This window comes from Rhineura floridana, chromosome 8 (assembly GCF_030035675.1).
Source record: "Rhineura floridana isolate rRhiFlo1 chromosome 8, rRhiFlo1.hap2, whole genome shotgun sequence".
NCBI classification, from domain to species: Eukaryota; Metazoa; Chordata; class Lepidosauria; order Squamata; family Rhineuridae; genus Rhineura; species Rhineura floridana.
In genome coordinates this window covers 3,530,243-3,545,415 of record NC_084487.1, presented here as the reverse complement: position 1 = coordinate 3,545,415, position 15,173 = coordinate 3,530,243, and the positions used below count along the sequence as shown (strand labels likewise).

Genomic DNA, 15,173 nt, shown 5'->3' with positions numbered 1-15,173 from the left:
ATTCTCTGCAGCAGCCCCTAAGAGGCAGAATCCCCCTTTGCACAGAGGTGGGCCTGGCGGCTTCATTGCACAGCTCTCATTTTATGCTGAAGATACACCTCCTTATCCCAGCCTTTAACACTTGATATATATGTGTGTTGTGTGTGTGTAAGGTTGGGTAATACTAGATTTATGTAACTTTAAAGTTGACAAGGAGGACATTGAACTTGTCAAGGATTATCAATACCTCGGCACAGTCATTAACCAAAATGGAGACAATAGTCAAGAAATCAGAAGAAGGCTAGGGCTGGGGAGGGCAGCTGTGAGAGAACTAGAAAAGGTCCTCAGATGCAAAGATGTATCACTGAACACCAAAGTCAGGATCATTCAGACCATGATATTCCCGATCTCTATGTATGGATGTGAAAGTTGGACAGTGAAAAAAGCAGATAAGAGAAAAATCAACTCATTTGAAATGTGGTGTTGGAGGAGAGCTTTGCACTTTGCGAAAAAGACAAATAATTGGATGTCAGAACAAATTCAACCAGAACTATCACTAGAAGCTAAAATGATGAAACTGAGGTTATCATACTTTGGACACATCACGAGAAGACAGGATTCACTAGAAAAGACAATCATGCTGGGAAAAACAGAAGGGAGTAGACAAATGGGAAGGCCAAACAAGAGATGGATTGATTCCATAAAGGAAGCCACAGACCTGAACTTACAAGACCTGAACAGGGTGGTTCATGAGAGATGCTCTTGGAGGTCGCTGATTCATAGAGTTGCCATAAGTCGTAATTGACTTGAAGGCACAGAACAACAATTTACATGCCCATAGTCCTTGCTCTTCTGCAGCCTAGCTTAGGACAGCCTTCGCCAACCTGTTGCCCTCCAGAAGTTTTGGACTACAACTCCCATCAGCCCCAGCCGGCATGGGAGTTGTAGTCTAAATCATCTGGGGGGTACCAGGTTGGCTTAAGAACACTAGATCCAGTTTATTTATTTTTTTAGACTTTACTAGAGTCTTTCTAGGCTGAATGCTTGCTGCTGTCCGACAGAGTATGAACCACTCTGGGCACAGTTTACCAACAGCTGTCTCTCCTTGCTCTCCCGGGTGCCAATTTAGAAGCCTCCCACGGTTGTGGGGCGGAAGCACCCTATCAGCCCCCCCCCCAGCTTCCCTAGCGTCTTCCTGGGCCAGTTTCAGGCAGAGGGCTGGGTTGGGAACAGTGTCTTCCTTGAGCATGCACAAAGTCCCTCTGAGGTGAAGCCCACAGTCACCTTTGCAGCGGGGACAACAGACCCCAGGCTCTGTCACCGGGTGGGAGCAGGTTGTTGGGGGGCATGGGATCATCTCACAGCGGACATTCCCCTCCTGCAAAAGGGGAAAGGCAAGAAAGTCAGCCCAGCCCCTTGGCCCCTAGCAGACACTTCTGCCCCCTCCACGCTGCCCCACCCAATGCAGGCCCCACGTACAACTGTGCAGGTCTTTTGCACTGCAATGGCTGGGCTACAGCTGACCATCCAAATGCAAGGGGGCGGCCTTCTCACTTGAGCAGGATGGAGCCCTCTGGCAAATGTTAGCAATGCGGGGGGTGGGTTGAGTGGCCCCCTCTCCTCGACCCTGTTGATCTTCCAGATGAGTTAGATGGAACAGAATGGGGAACACTCCTGCTCTTGCAAGTGGGCAGGGCTGGCCTCCAGGGGTCAGCATGGTTGGGCACTTCCTGACGGCCACAGCCCAGCAGGGGCCCAGCTCGCTTTGGACCTGCTCCTCCCCTTTATCATTGCACCCTGCTTGTTCACCCGCCTATCGCTCTGGGATCCCCAGAGGGGATGAGCGAGCAACCAACAGTGGTGGTGAGGAAGAGGAGTTGGTGCCACTGCCTGAGTCTCCTACATAGAAACATATATACTTCATATCAGATCAGACCATTACTCCACTTAGCTCAGTACAGTAGGGCCCCACTCACATGGCAGGTTACGTTCCAGATCCCCGCCGAAAAGCAAAAATTGCTGAAAAGTGGAACACCGACAATAAAATGGCGCCCGACGCCCTTCTCAGAGCACATCATTCCAAAAAACGCTGAAAAAGCGGAACAAGCGCCGTATGAGTGGGGCCCTACTGTAATTGAAAACCACCATATTAGCGGAACGCCAAAAGGCAGGGCCCTACTGTACTGCCTGAAATGACTGGCCAGCTCATTGGAGATGCTGAGGACCGAACCTAGAGCCTTCCGCATTCGAGGCAGATGCTCTGCCATGGAGCTATGTGGCCCTTCTCCAAGGCCCCCCCTCCCTTGGGTGGCGATGAGGACCCCGTCCCATTGTGCCTGCCTCCTGTCCTGTCACTGGGGACAGTCCAGGGACAGGCTTGCCTTCTTGGAGTTGGGAGATGACAGATTAGGCAGACCTGGGTCCCCGCTCTCTTGCATGCCACACAACTAGAGGTCACGCCATCCCCACCAGGGGGAGCTTCCGCTGGACAGGTTGAAGGTCAGAGGAAGATCACCTGCTCTGCATGCAGAACTTGCTCCTGCAAGTTCAATCCCCACGGGCATCTCCTGGCAGGGCTGGGAGAGACTCCCTGTCTGAAATGATGGATGGCCGCTGCCAGTCAGTGCAGACAATATTGAGCTAGATGAATCAATGATCCAATATTCTTAGGACATCACCTGCAGGAGGCGAGAAGGAGGGGAGGCTGAAACTCACCTGGCAGGTGCACTGGAGACAAGACTCTGGCTTAAAGGCATCCCCGTGGGCGTAGCGCACCCCTTCAAAGAGGCAGTCACGGCAGAGAGGGCAACACTGCCCGGGTCCCAGAGCCGGGTGGGAGCAAAGGGTGTCTTCGCAGGGCACCGACGTGCACGAGGCTTCCCCGTGCTGCAAAGAGATGAGGAAGGTATGATGGTCCACTGTGTGGGCAGAGGAGCCGGCCAGCGGGCACAGTGGACCTAGGGTGTTTTGCCGAGCTCTGTCCTGAGGAGCTCCGGCTGCTGCGCCATCCACCTTCTTTACAAGCAGGGAGAGTGGCCAGACGCGCGAGGGGAGCGGGGACCCCCTGCCTTCAAGTGGTGTGAAGGAAAGGGAGCATTTTCAGAAATGTTTCGCATCCTGCGTGGGACGCTGTGCCTTCTGTGCCGCCAGGAAAGGTCCAGGAGGCCTGCTGGTCTTTATTTATTTAAAACATTTCTATCCCGCCCTTCTACCCTATAATAGGGCACTCAGGGCAGCTTACAAAAATAAAACCAAACATGTACATAATAAAATTGTAAGCAGTAAAATCACAGAAACATTAAAATAAATAAAATACAGTATATACACACACACACACATATACACATCTATATAGGGATTGGTACTAAAGGCGTCTTCTTGGCATCTCTCGTCATGCTACGGCCTGGGGTGGGGCGAGGGTCATCGATGGATCCGCTTAGTCCTGCCTGGGAAGCCCCCGTGATGCTTTCCTGTATGTGTACAATCTGGCGTAGAAAGGAACTGCCCCTGGGATGGGACCCCAAGGCCTGCCTTCCACCCAGGAGCAGATAGCTTATCCCACTCCTGTTCAGGCCAGTTAGATTGCTAGCCACTTGCTACCTTGCTCCAGCCACTTCCTGCTCTGTGGCCCATCTTCCCTCTTCAGGAATCATCCGATTGCTGCCTTCCGCCCCCCACACCGGGGTCTCAGTGAAAACCTCCCCCTTCCATGCCAAGCGCTGGAGGGTCGAGACAGAAGGAAAGAACCGCACGGCAGAGCAGAGGATGGGAGGACGTGTCCCCTGCAAGGAAAGTGGCTGGCCCAGGGCAAGGATGGGGAACTTGAGGCCCCTGGGGGCCAAATGCAGCTCCTCAGGCCTCTATTTGGCCCCGGAGACTCTCCCCAGGCCACATCTCTCACCGGCCCTGCTTTGGACCCCAAACTTTTTTGCCTGGCTGGCATGTGTCTGTGAATGCCAACGATGCCTCTCGCTTGCCGGGATGGAAGCTGGAGAGAGGCGTGCGAGATTGTGCACAAACGAGCCTGCGGTGCAACAGGTAAAGTTCACGTCTGTTGCTCTCCCGCTTTCCCCCTCTGGCCCCGCCCACCACTGGCATGTGGCCCCCAGAAGGGAGTGTGGCTCTTGGGCTGAAAAAGGCTGCCATACAGAGGACGGAGGGTCTTACCACACAGGAGCACTGCTGACAAGGGTCCAAAGGGGAGAGCCACTGTGAGCCTTCAGGGTACTCACGGCCTCCGTGCTGGCACACTTTTGGGGAGAGAGAGAGAAAGAGAGAGAGGGAGGGAGGGAGGGATTAGGGCACCCCCAAGCACCATTCCCCCACCCTAACCTTGACCTTGACCCCATGCCTTCAGACCCCAGTGCCTGGTGGACAGAAGCCACTTACTGCAGACTACAGTCCTGCCACAAGATGCTGGGCAAGCAGAAAAGGCATAGAAATGATGGAAAAGTTATGTAAATAGTGCTTGAGTTTGGTTTTTTCCTCCTCCCTGCCAAACCATTTTCCTTGTGAGTTGTGCCTTTTAGACTGAGGGCAGGGACTATGTCATTACCAACATTTGCAAGCCATTCTGGGAGTCTTTTTTTAAAAAAAACAACAGCTGAAGAGTGGGGATAGATATGTTTAAACTAAAACCCACCCTGCAGGAAGAGCCATGGTAGATCAGTCCACGTGCTCCAATGCATGCTTACTCAGAGGTTTTCATGGTAAGCGGTATTCAGAGGGGGTTTCCCATTGCCTCCCTCTGAGGCTAGTCCTCCCCAGCTGGCCAGGGCCTGCTCAGCTTGCCACAGCCGCACAAGCCAGCCCCTTCCTTGTCCACAAGTGCCAGCTGGGGGGCAACTGGGCTCCTTGGGACTCTGCGGCTTGCCCACGGCTGCACAGGTGGCAGGGCACGTAACCCCTGAGCCACTCACTGTGGAGTGATCTTTAGCTGGCCCTTGACACCCAGGAGACACGAGCGGGGTTTTGAACTCACAGACTCTGGACTCCCAGCCAGGCTCTCCTCCCCACTGTGCTTCCACTTAATTCAGGGGGACTCCCTTGCCAGCGTGGCCCCTGCAATCCCAGCTTGCAGCTTACCTGGGCACTGTGGGCAGCACTGGCCAGGCCTGTGGACGGGGCTGGGGCAGGACGCCTGGGGACAAAGAACCGGGGTGCAGGCCACGTTGCCATGGAGGCAGCTGCAGTGCTGGCAGGGGTCGGAGGGCGGGGTGAAGGCCTCCTGGTTGGCAAGCTTCTGGCCCTCATAGAGGCAGCCGTCACAGGTCGGGCAGCAGGCGGGAGCGGTTGGGGGCAGAGGGTGGCTGCATTGGGCTTGGCAAGGCTTTGGCTGGCAAGTCACCACTTCATTCTGTGGAAGGAGGGAGAATGCTCAGTCGACAGAGCACCCGCCTTGCATGCGGAAGGTCCCGGGTTCAACCCCAGCAGCCTCTCCAGTTAGAGCTGGAAATGGTCCCTGCCTGAAATCCTGGACAGCCCCTGCCAGTCAGTGTAGGCTGAACTGAGCTAGATGGGCCACTGGTCTGACTCTCTACAAGGCAGCTCTCAATGTTCCTGTTTGGGAAAGGGCATCGCTCATTGGTACCACATCTTCTCTACACACGGGTGGTCCCAAGTTCAATTCCCAGCCCCTCCAGGTGTGAAATCCTGGAGAGCTTCTGCCAGTCAGTGTGGACAACACTGAGCATCAGAATGCATCAGCGTCAGTCAGCTTCCTGTCTTTCTGCGCTTGGATCCAGCTGGAGATCCACCTGTTCTCCAGGCGGCGTTTGCACCTGCCCAGCCCTGACATTCCTGGGGCATGGAGGACAGGAGCCAAAGCTGCATCTGGCACACCGAGGGAAGCTGGGAGCACCAAGATGCCAAATGTACGACTGCCCCTCCAGCTGCCAGCCCCTCTTCCCTCACTCACCAGGCAAGCACAGGTGTGGCAAGCGTCCTGTGGCGAACCGAAGGCCTCTCCGCTCCTGTAGAGCCGACCATGGTAGCGGCAGGCGCCCGTACACTTTGGGCAGCATTGCCCAGGCAGGATGACGGGGTTCTGGCAGGAGGTGGCGGGGCACGTAGTGGGCACGCATGTCACAGTGCCACCCTGTGGGGCAGGGAGGGACAAGGGGCCTGTTAGTTACTCACTGAGCATTTATGGAGCACATTTCCGGGATCTTCAGAGCCCTCCACACATACTGTCTGCAGGAATCATTTAAGTAAATAAGTCGAGAATTATCAATACCTCGGCACAGACATTAACCAAAATGGAGACAATAGTCCAGAAATCAGAAGAAGGCTAGGACTGGGGAGGGCAGCTGTGAGAGAACTAGAAAAGGTCCTCAAATGTAAAGATGAATCACTGAACACCAAAGTCAGGATCATTCAGACCATGGTATTCCCCATCGCTATGTATTCCCCATCGCTATGTATGGATGTGAAAGTTGGACAGTGAAAAAGGCGGATAAGAGAAAAATCAACGCATTTGAAATGTGGTGTTGGAGAAGAGCTTTGCGGATACCATGGACTGCGAAAAAGACCAATCATTGGGAGTTAGAACAAATTAAAGCAGAACTGTCACTAGAAGCTAAAATGATGAAACTGCGGTTATCATACTTTGGACACATCATGAGAAGACATGATTCATTAGAAAAGATAATAATGCTTGGAAAAACAGAAGGGAGTAGAAAAAGAGGAAGGCCAAACAAGAGATGGATTGACTCCATAAAGGAAACCACAGACCTGAACTTACAAGATCTGAACAGGGTAGTTCACGACAGATGCTCTTGGAGGTCGCTGATTCATAGGGTCGCCATAAGTCGTGGTCGACTTGGAGGCACGTAACAAGAACAAAACGGAACCACTTATGCCCGCCGTCTGCACAGGAGGTGGCCGCCTCCTATAAATCCAGTACTCTGCCCGCTATGGGCACTTCCAGACACCATGTTCACTAAGCATTCATCCTGACTTGTTCGCAGGGAGCTTGGATGACATCGAGTCAAAGGAAGTGTTGCCCCACACTTTCTAGTGCATTTTCCCTGTCACTTTGCAGAGTGCAAAAAGTCCTGAACTTTTGGGGGAGCACATTTGTTACGCAAAACCTCCAGAGCAGCTTTAATTGTGCAACCCGGATTTGCCTGTATGTGACTGAATCCTACCGGAAAACAGCAACAGTCCTGATGCGTTCCTGTGCCATACTGCCTTTCAGTTCAAGAGATAGGATGGTACCAGTTAAAGCCTAGCGTGTGGAAGTGGGGGAATGCTCACTGTTGTAATAGTAATAGTAATAATAATGTTAATACTATACTTTCAAGGTGCACAAAGCTTTAAGTAAAGACAGGTCTCTGCTGCAAGGAGCTCACAATCTACATTTTGACAGGGGGCACAAGAGAGTGAGCAGAGGGAGGGAGCAGAAGCAAGGGATGCTTGCAAGCAAATGTAGGTACATCCATTAAGGGTCTGTTGCCAGGGAGGAGTGGTTGCTAGGGAGGTTGTGGCGATTACGGCCACCTTCACCAGCCCTGGTGCTCTGCAGCTGTTCTGGACTACAACTCCCATCAGTCCGTGCTGGCTGGGGGCTGATGGGAGATGTAGTCCAGAACAGATGGAGGACGATGGGGCTGGTGAAGACCAGGCTTAAGGTGTCAGGGAAAGTTAGGCTTTGAGGAGGAATCTGAAGAGCCCCAAGGCCCTGCGCCTGTGGACAGAGGAGGGGGCAGGAGGAGGCCCCGGCAGAGTAGGGCGGAAGAGACTTTTGTTGCAGGGAGGGCTGGCAATGCGGTGACAACCGTCCCCCCCACCTCTTCCTCCCTCCCCTCACCCGGCACTCAATCCTTACCAGACACTTGCACTGGTTGCAGTCGTCCCCGGGATCAGGAAAGCACTCGCCATCCTGACAGTCTCGCCCCTGGAAGCTGCAGGCGTCACATGTGGGGCAGCCGCATGGGTCATGGGACGGGTGAGAGCAGTGGGGTGCGGGGCACTGGCGGGGTCCGCAGGAGACGTCCCCTCTCTGGGAAGAAAAGGGAGAGGGCCACATGTGGGTGTGTGTGTATGTGCGTAAGGAATGTTACTATGGCAACTGTCCGTTTGGTGGTGGCTGAGGGCCCTTCATGCACTGGGGGCTGGTCCCTCACACCTTCTGCTTCCCCCTACCAGTTTATTATTATTATTATTATTATTATTTGATGATTACATTTATATCCCACCTTTCCTCCAAGGAGGTTTTTCTCACAACAACCCTGTGAGGTGGGCCAGGCTGAGAGCTGGTGGCTGGCCCAAGGTCACCCAATGAGCTTTACAACTGAATGGGGATTTGAACCCTGGTCTCCCAGGGCCTAGTCTGACGCTCCGACCACTACGCCACCCTGGCTGCCTCATCTCCTGATCAGACTGGGTGGAACTGAAGGCCTGTTGCTTCTCCAGGCAGGCACCCAAACGGCCCATGAAGGAGATGGCCCATGGCTCTCTGTGGCATGCAGAAGGCCCTGAATTCAGTCCTGGGCATCTCCGAGTAGGGCTGGGAAAGACTCCTGCCTGCATCCCTGGAGAGAAGCTGCCCGTCAGCTAGATGGACCATAGTTCAACATGGCATAAGTAAACTTCACAGGTGTGTCCATTGTCCACCTTTTGTGTCCTCAGGAGATCTCAAGAGATCTCAGTGTAAGGGTGGCTTCCCCTAGAGGAGCCTTCCTCTACAGGATGGACGCCACCTCCCATCAACCCAGATCACTGGCCAAACTGGCTCCTGCCGGGGCTGATGGGAGATGCGGTCCAGAAACTCTCACCCGGTGCCCTCCCAGTGATGTTGCTGGACCGCAGCTCCCAGCAACCCGCATGGCCAACAGTCGGGATCGTGGGTTCGGAGTCCGACAAGATCTGGAGCGCCACAGGTTAGCCACCCCCTGGCCTTTTGTTTCAGGACTCAAAGGCAGGACTGGGAGGGAGGAGGAGATGGCGATGGTGGCCCTGGGCCAGCGTTTGGCCTCACAGCCTCAGGTGTGGGTCCTTGTCCCTTCCAGTGGGGCTGGCCACCGCTCCAATAAACACCTCCCAATCCCAGCCCTGCCCAATACACAGATCCCAGCCCCACACACAGGATGCCCAGCAAAACCCTCCTCTGCCCCAAAGCCTACCAGGCAGCGGCACTCCTCACAAGGCTTGCTGGGGGCAGGGAAGGTCTCTCCATCCCCGTATCCGCGTCCCTGGAAACTGCAGCCTGGAGAGGAGGAAAGAGGCCTCTCAGAGCCAAAGGGAAGGAACCCTCTGCCCCATACACTGAGGCGCCTGAGTGACGGCCTCCTTGTCACCCATCCCTTTGTCCTCTCTTACAGCCCAAGAAAAGGTTCAGCAACAGCACATGGAACAGCTCTGCACGGACTGTACCATTTCAGTGTGCGGGTGGAAGATGGTGCACATTAATATTCTCCCAACCCATCCCCACAAAAAACCCTGCAAATGGAAAGTTAGTACGTCCAGGATTTTAGCAGGGTCAGCTCCAGTTGTGAGAGGGCCCTGGGTTGGCTTCTGCCCCCTTCCTCTTTCAGGACTCCTGCCCAGCAAGCCTGGCCATGCTGGGAGCACCCCAAGCAGCCTTCAGCAACTGGGGCGAGCCCCCTTTTTCATTTCCCAGAGTCAATCACAGGCAGAGCCAACTAATTCTAGTTTTGTTTCTTTCTTTATAAAGGGACTCTCACAAAACATCAGGGTGGTGTACAGCAACAGAAAAACTATTAAAAAGAGTCCAGAACAATAATTTAAATGACTGGCTACTCAAGAACATTTTAGACAACTGCATAGGCTTGTCGACATAAAAAGATCTGCAAGAGACGCCTGAAAGTCAAAAAGTGAGGGTGCCTGTCGAATCTCTGCCGGAAGAGCGTTCCACAGCAAGGGACCAAATGTCCGACTTCTAATTTATTTTTTATTATTTGATTAATATCCCGCCCTTCCTCCCAGCAGGAGCCCACGACGGTAGTTGAGGCCAGTTAGGACTGTGTAACATGGGGAACAACTGCTTAGTTGTGCTTCTTTGGATGATCTCGGTGATCAGGCTAGGACATAAGGACTCAGGTGGAATTGAGGTATCCTGGACCCAAGTGGTTTGGGGATTCTGTCCCCAACCTCCCCATTGCTGAGTTCTACAAGGGCAATATTGAGACTGAGGAAGAGGAGGGAGCTGAAATGCAGCGTCACCCCCTGGACTGGTTGTAAGTAAGAAGGCAGGTGGGTGGGGGCTGGCTGGACGCAGGCTGAGGCTGGTGCCGCAGAGCCCCTCTGGCCCCAATGGGCCAGTCTCCACTAGCCCAGAGCAATGCTCTGTCAGGGCAATGTAAAAAGTGGGTAGATTCAGCTGCCGGGTGCCGCTCAAAGTGCCAGGACAGAAGACAATATTACAAGGCATTAGATTAAAATATTAATATAAAAATGTTAAGAGGCAGGGGAGGCATTAGCAGTTGCACCTGACTAAGGATGCCAGGCGATGATGCAGTCTCTGGCTTTTAGCCTACTCCTCTCCCTGAACTGCTAACTTTCCACATGCAGGGAGGCTGCTGTTCATTTTAAACCAGGGTGTGTGTTTCTGGCATTCGAAGGTGGGATCCTCACCTGCATACTGAAGGGCTACAGCCCAGGACACTCTGTGAGGCACAATATTCCTGCTCTTAGAGCTGACCCTCTCGCCTACTCTGCCCTGCAGGGAACCCCTTTTTCCTCGGAGGCTCCCCAAAGCCTTGTTTGAGAGCATCAGAAGACCCTCCCCTCCTTGGCTTAGGACTTGGAGGCCACGGTGAAACTTTGGGACGGTGGCTTCAGCGAACCTCGTATATCTTTTGAGTACTTTAGGTTTTGATGTTTCAATCTGTCCTAAGCCCTAGCAGAGCCTTCACCAACCTGGTGCCCTCAGGTCTTTTGGACTACAACTCCCATCAGCCCCAGCCAGGTTGGCGAAAGCTATCTGAGAAATGCAATTGGTTATTTGATACCCCCTTATCACCATCGCTGAGACCCCCATATATAATTCGTTCTTCTCTTTTGTCCACCACCCAGAAAGCTCTCATCATCTTCTTAGGTCAGAGAGGAGCCAGGTCAAGGCCGCCCTTGTGATGAGCCCGGCACTCCATTCTGCTCTTCCCCAGTGAGTAGGGCACCATTCCCCAAGGCCCACTCACCTTGGCACAGTGGGCAAGCGCATGGACCAGGCACAGGATAGGCACAGGGGGCTGGAGCACAGAGCTTCTTCAGGCACTGAACCGAACCAGCCTGCGGTAAGCGGAGGGAATGTTTTGCTTTGGCTACAAGACCCTGCAGAGAGTTCCACTCATGCAAGTCTCAGGGCCCTTGTTCCCATGCCCTGCCATAGGGGTGGTTATCCTTTAGCCCTCCAGATGTTACTGGCCTCCAACTCCCAACAGTCCACATGGCCACTAGTCGGGGTTGATGGGAGACAGTGTCCAGCAACATTTGGAGGGCTGTAGGTTTCCCACTGTTGTATTCAAAGAAGACAGAGTTGCAATGGACAGTAAAGGCAACTGATGGTCTAGTTCAAGGATGGGGAACTTGCAGCCCTCTAGATGTTACTGGCCTCCAGCTCCCAACAGTCCACATGGCCACTGGTCAGGGGTGATGGGAGACAGAGTCCAGCAACATCTGGAAGGCTGCAGGTTCCCCACTGTTGTATTCAAAGAAGACAGAGTTGCGATGGACAGTAAAGGCAACTGACGGTCTAGTTCAAGGATCAAGAACTTGCAACCCTCCAGATGTTGCTGGACTCCAACTCTCAGCCGCCCCAGTGCCCTGCATGGCCAGTGATTAGGGATGATGGGAGACAGTGTCCAGCAACATCTGGAGGGCTGCAGGTTCCCCACTGTTGTATTCAAAGAAGACAGAGCTGCAATGGACAGTAAAGGCAACCGACGGTCTAGTTCAAGGATGGGGAACTTGCAGCCCTCTAGATGTTGCTGGACTCCAACTCTCAGCAGCCCCGGCGGCCAGTATGGCCAATGGTCAGGTACTATGGGAGCTGGAGCTCAGCAACATCTGGAGGGCCGCAGGTGCCTCAGCCCCGCCCTCCTGTAGCTCAGCCTGTTACTAAACCAAGCACATGTTGTGGAAAAGGCCTGAGAGATGTTGTACAGAAAGGAGCTGCCACTCCACAATATTTCCGCTGCAGAGGAAGGACCAGACTGCCCCCCTGAATGGACTGAATGTGCCCTCCCTCCGTTTCCGGCCCCCCTATTCTGAGCCTTCCCCAACCAACCCACGGCCTGCTGCACTCACCCGGCAGGTGCACTGGGAGCAGAGAGAGTCCCCGGGGTCGGCGAAGCTCTGTCCATTGCCAACGGTGATGCCGTTATAGGAGCACCCTGTTTCACGGCAGGAGGAGAAGGCGAGAGGTTACTGCAGGCCCTGCTGTTGCTGTGGCAAGAGAGTCCTCCACTGTCAGTGGGGATCCTGGTATAATACAGCTATGGCTTTTTCCTCTCTGGATCACCCAGGGAACATAGGATCATATACTGAGTCAGGCTATTGGTTCACCTAGTTCAGTATTGCCTGCACTGACTGGCAGTAACTCTTCCGGATTTGGGGCAGGAGTCTCTCTCTGGCCTACCCAGAGATGCAGCTTGGGATTGAAGTTGGCACCTTTCGCACGCAAGGCAGATGCTCCCCCACTGTGCTCCGGTGCTTCCCTCATGGGAAGCGGCCCTTGGGCTATGGCAGGGCCAGCTGAAGACATTTTGCAGCTTGAGGCAAAAGACAAGATGGCGCCCTCCCATTCCACATACGGGGTCCGACTAGACTGGCAGAGGGGATAGCGGTACACAGGCGAGCATAGGGGGAGAAAGGGCAAGGCGTGTCTTGCACAAGCCTGTCCTTCAGCACCTCACCGCCACTCCCTGCAAGCATTTGCCACCTGAGGTGGCTGCCTCACTCTGCCTAATAGTAGGGCCAGCCAAAAACGACATGGGGAAGAATGAAGAAGCTAGAAACTCTCTGGGTCTTTTCAGATGGAATTCACAGATTATGTATCTGTATAGGGAGCTGGGGGTTGTGCAGATATCACCTGGGCTACACAGCTACAATTCCCAGAGTGGTTTAACAATTCATCCCTTTTCCCAGGAAACTCTGGGAATTGTATCTCTGTGAGGGGAATAAGGGACTCCTAAGAATTCTCAGCACCCTTAATAAACCACAGTTCCCACAATTCTTAGGGAGAAACCATGGCCGTTTCACATGATATGACACTGGTTTAAATGTATTAAATGGAATGCATCAAGTGCCGGCACTCAAAACATCCACATCCGCCTATAAAAGAGGCATTCTGCACATGCTCAAGAGATATTCTGCACATGCACACTGTCTTCTTTATAAGCCCATCTTGAGTCAAAATATATAAAGAAAACAATGTTCTTGGACATGTTCAGAAAGCCTTTTAGAGGCAGATGTGAATGTTTATTTTCCTCGTTCCTGATTTCTGCCCATGTTATATGCAGCCCGCTCTCCTCTCCCCACCCCAAATCTCGCAAGCCCAGTGCCCCAGCATTCTGAGCCCACCATGGCAGAGGGGGCAGCACTGCCCAGGCGCCTGGACAGGATGGCTGCAGCTCGCTTGGTAACAAGGCTTTTTGGCGCAGGTGACAAATCCGTCAAGGCAGGTGCAGAGGCCACAGGGGTCCTGGGGGTCCTGGAATTCTTGGCCATTCAGGTAGTGCTCGGAGAGATAGCTGCAACCTGGGGACGGAGGGAGAGACATGACTGCAGGGGAGAATGTCATATACACATGAGCTGCAAGAATCCACCTTTATTCACCCAGACTGTGTGAACCCAAAAGACTGGTTCAAGGAGTATTCACTGGCAAGTACACTGCATTTTATGTATTTTAATAGTATTTTATGCATTTTAATCTACTGTAATGTTTTGTGTTTTTATTGTGTATTTTATTATGTATGTATTTTATTGTAGCCGCCCTGAGTGCCCTATTGTAGGGTAGAAGGGCGGGATAGAAATATTTTAAACAAAATAATAAATATTTCACATTTAGTGTTCTTGCATACCTGCCTTTGGCTCGAGAAATATAGTTTTTTTAAAAAATAGTTAGGAGTTAAATGTCTCTTTATTCATTTTCCTTTTCTATAAGAATCAACTGTATTCAATTGTTATCTTTGTTTTGGGTGATGATGTCGGCAGAGAAGAGGTGGGTGACCTCTGGCCTGTGGGCCTAATCAGGCCTGGCAGGGGTCCTAATTTGGTCCATGAGGCTGTTATCCCAAGCTGTGCTGCAAGGGGAAAAAAGGGCCCATCAGGAGGCCGAGAGGTGGGATTGTTCAGGATCCAGTCCCCCAGGCTGCAGAGGATCCCCACCCCTGCAACAAGAACAACGATGGGCTCTGCTCCACCTCCAGCAACAGAGGCATCAGTTGCTGGAAGATCACAAGTGGCAGAGGCCAACTGCGCTCCTGTCCTGCTTGCAAACCTCCCAGAGGTATCTGGTTAGATATGCTGGGCTAGATCCGGAGCTTGGAAAAGTTACTTTTTTGAACTACAACTCCCATCTGCCCCAGCCAGCATGGCCACTGGATTGGGCTGATGGGAGTTGTAGTTCAAAAAAAGTAACTTTTCCAAGCTCTGGCTAGATCAAGGCCTTTGCTTTGACCAGCAGCCATGCTCTTCTTACACTCTAGTAAGAAGACCATTTGGGAAAGGGTTTGCTGCTAAAACAAGTTTTCCTATTGCTTCAAAAGCCAAGACTCCTTCTTGGCTAATAACCTGTTTCTATTTAATACTGGCCAGGAAAAGGTAGCAGCCCTCCCTCAGCACCTGAGGTTTGGAGGTATACTGCCTCTGGACTTGGAAGTTCTATACAAGTACACTGGCAAATAGCTATCAGCTGAGGCGAGCCTAGCCTAGCCGCCTGGCCTGGTGAGAGATGAAAGGCATCTGAGCCACGTGGATTGGAAGTACTGGGAAAATGGCTTGGCCATGGCTAAAGTGGCAAGATGGAGCAGAAACAGGAGATGTGCAGGAGCCACATGAAGGTCCTGTGCACTGGATGGACCATTTGCCCTGTTGTTGCTCCAGCACCAGACGGATCCGAGCAAATAATGGCTAAATAATTTTTTCTCCAGAGTGTTCTGGGGCCCCACGGGACAACCTTCCTGCCTCTTGGATCTTTCTCCCATTGTGTTGCTGGACATACTGGGGGGACG

At 52.9% G+C, this 15,173-nt stretch overlaps 1 protein-coding gene across 3 annotated transcripts in view; it reads right to left on the bottom strand.

Moving 5' to 3' along the window:
* Window positions 1-15,173, bottom strand: part of KCP (kielin cysteine rich BMP regulator) — a 91,336-nt gene that overhangs the window by 25,242 nt on the left and 50,921 nt on the right. For all 3 annotated transcript variants that reach the window (XM_061638002.1, XM_061638003.1, XM_061638004.1), the window contains exons 27-36: window positions 13,522-13,698; window positions 12,247-12,332; window positions 11,139-11,229; window positions 9,105-9,187; window positions 7,808-7,981; window positions 5,897-6,076; window positions 5,065-5,335; window positions 4,147-4,229; window positions 2,695-2,865; window positions 1,264-1,357 (exon numbers count right to left, since the gene is read on the bottom strand). In XM_061638002.1, the coding sequence (XP_061493986.1) occupies window positions 1,264-1,357; window positions 2,695-2,865; window positions 4,147-4,229; window positions 5,065-5,335; window positions 5,897-6,076; window positions 7,808-7,981; window positions 9,105-9,187; window positions 11,139-11,229; window positions 12,247-12,332; window positions 13,522-13,698 (1,410 nt within the window). The remainder of the gene's footprint in view (window positions 1-1,263; window positions 1,358-2,694; window positions 2,866-4,146; window positions 4,230-5,064; window positions 5,336-5,896; window positions 6,077-7,807; window positions 7,982-9,104; window positions 9,188-11,138; window positions 11,230-12,246; window positions 12,333-13,521; window positions 13,699-15,173) is intronic.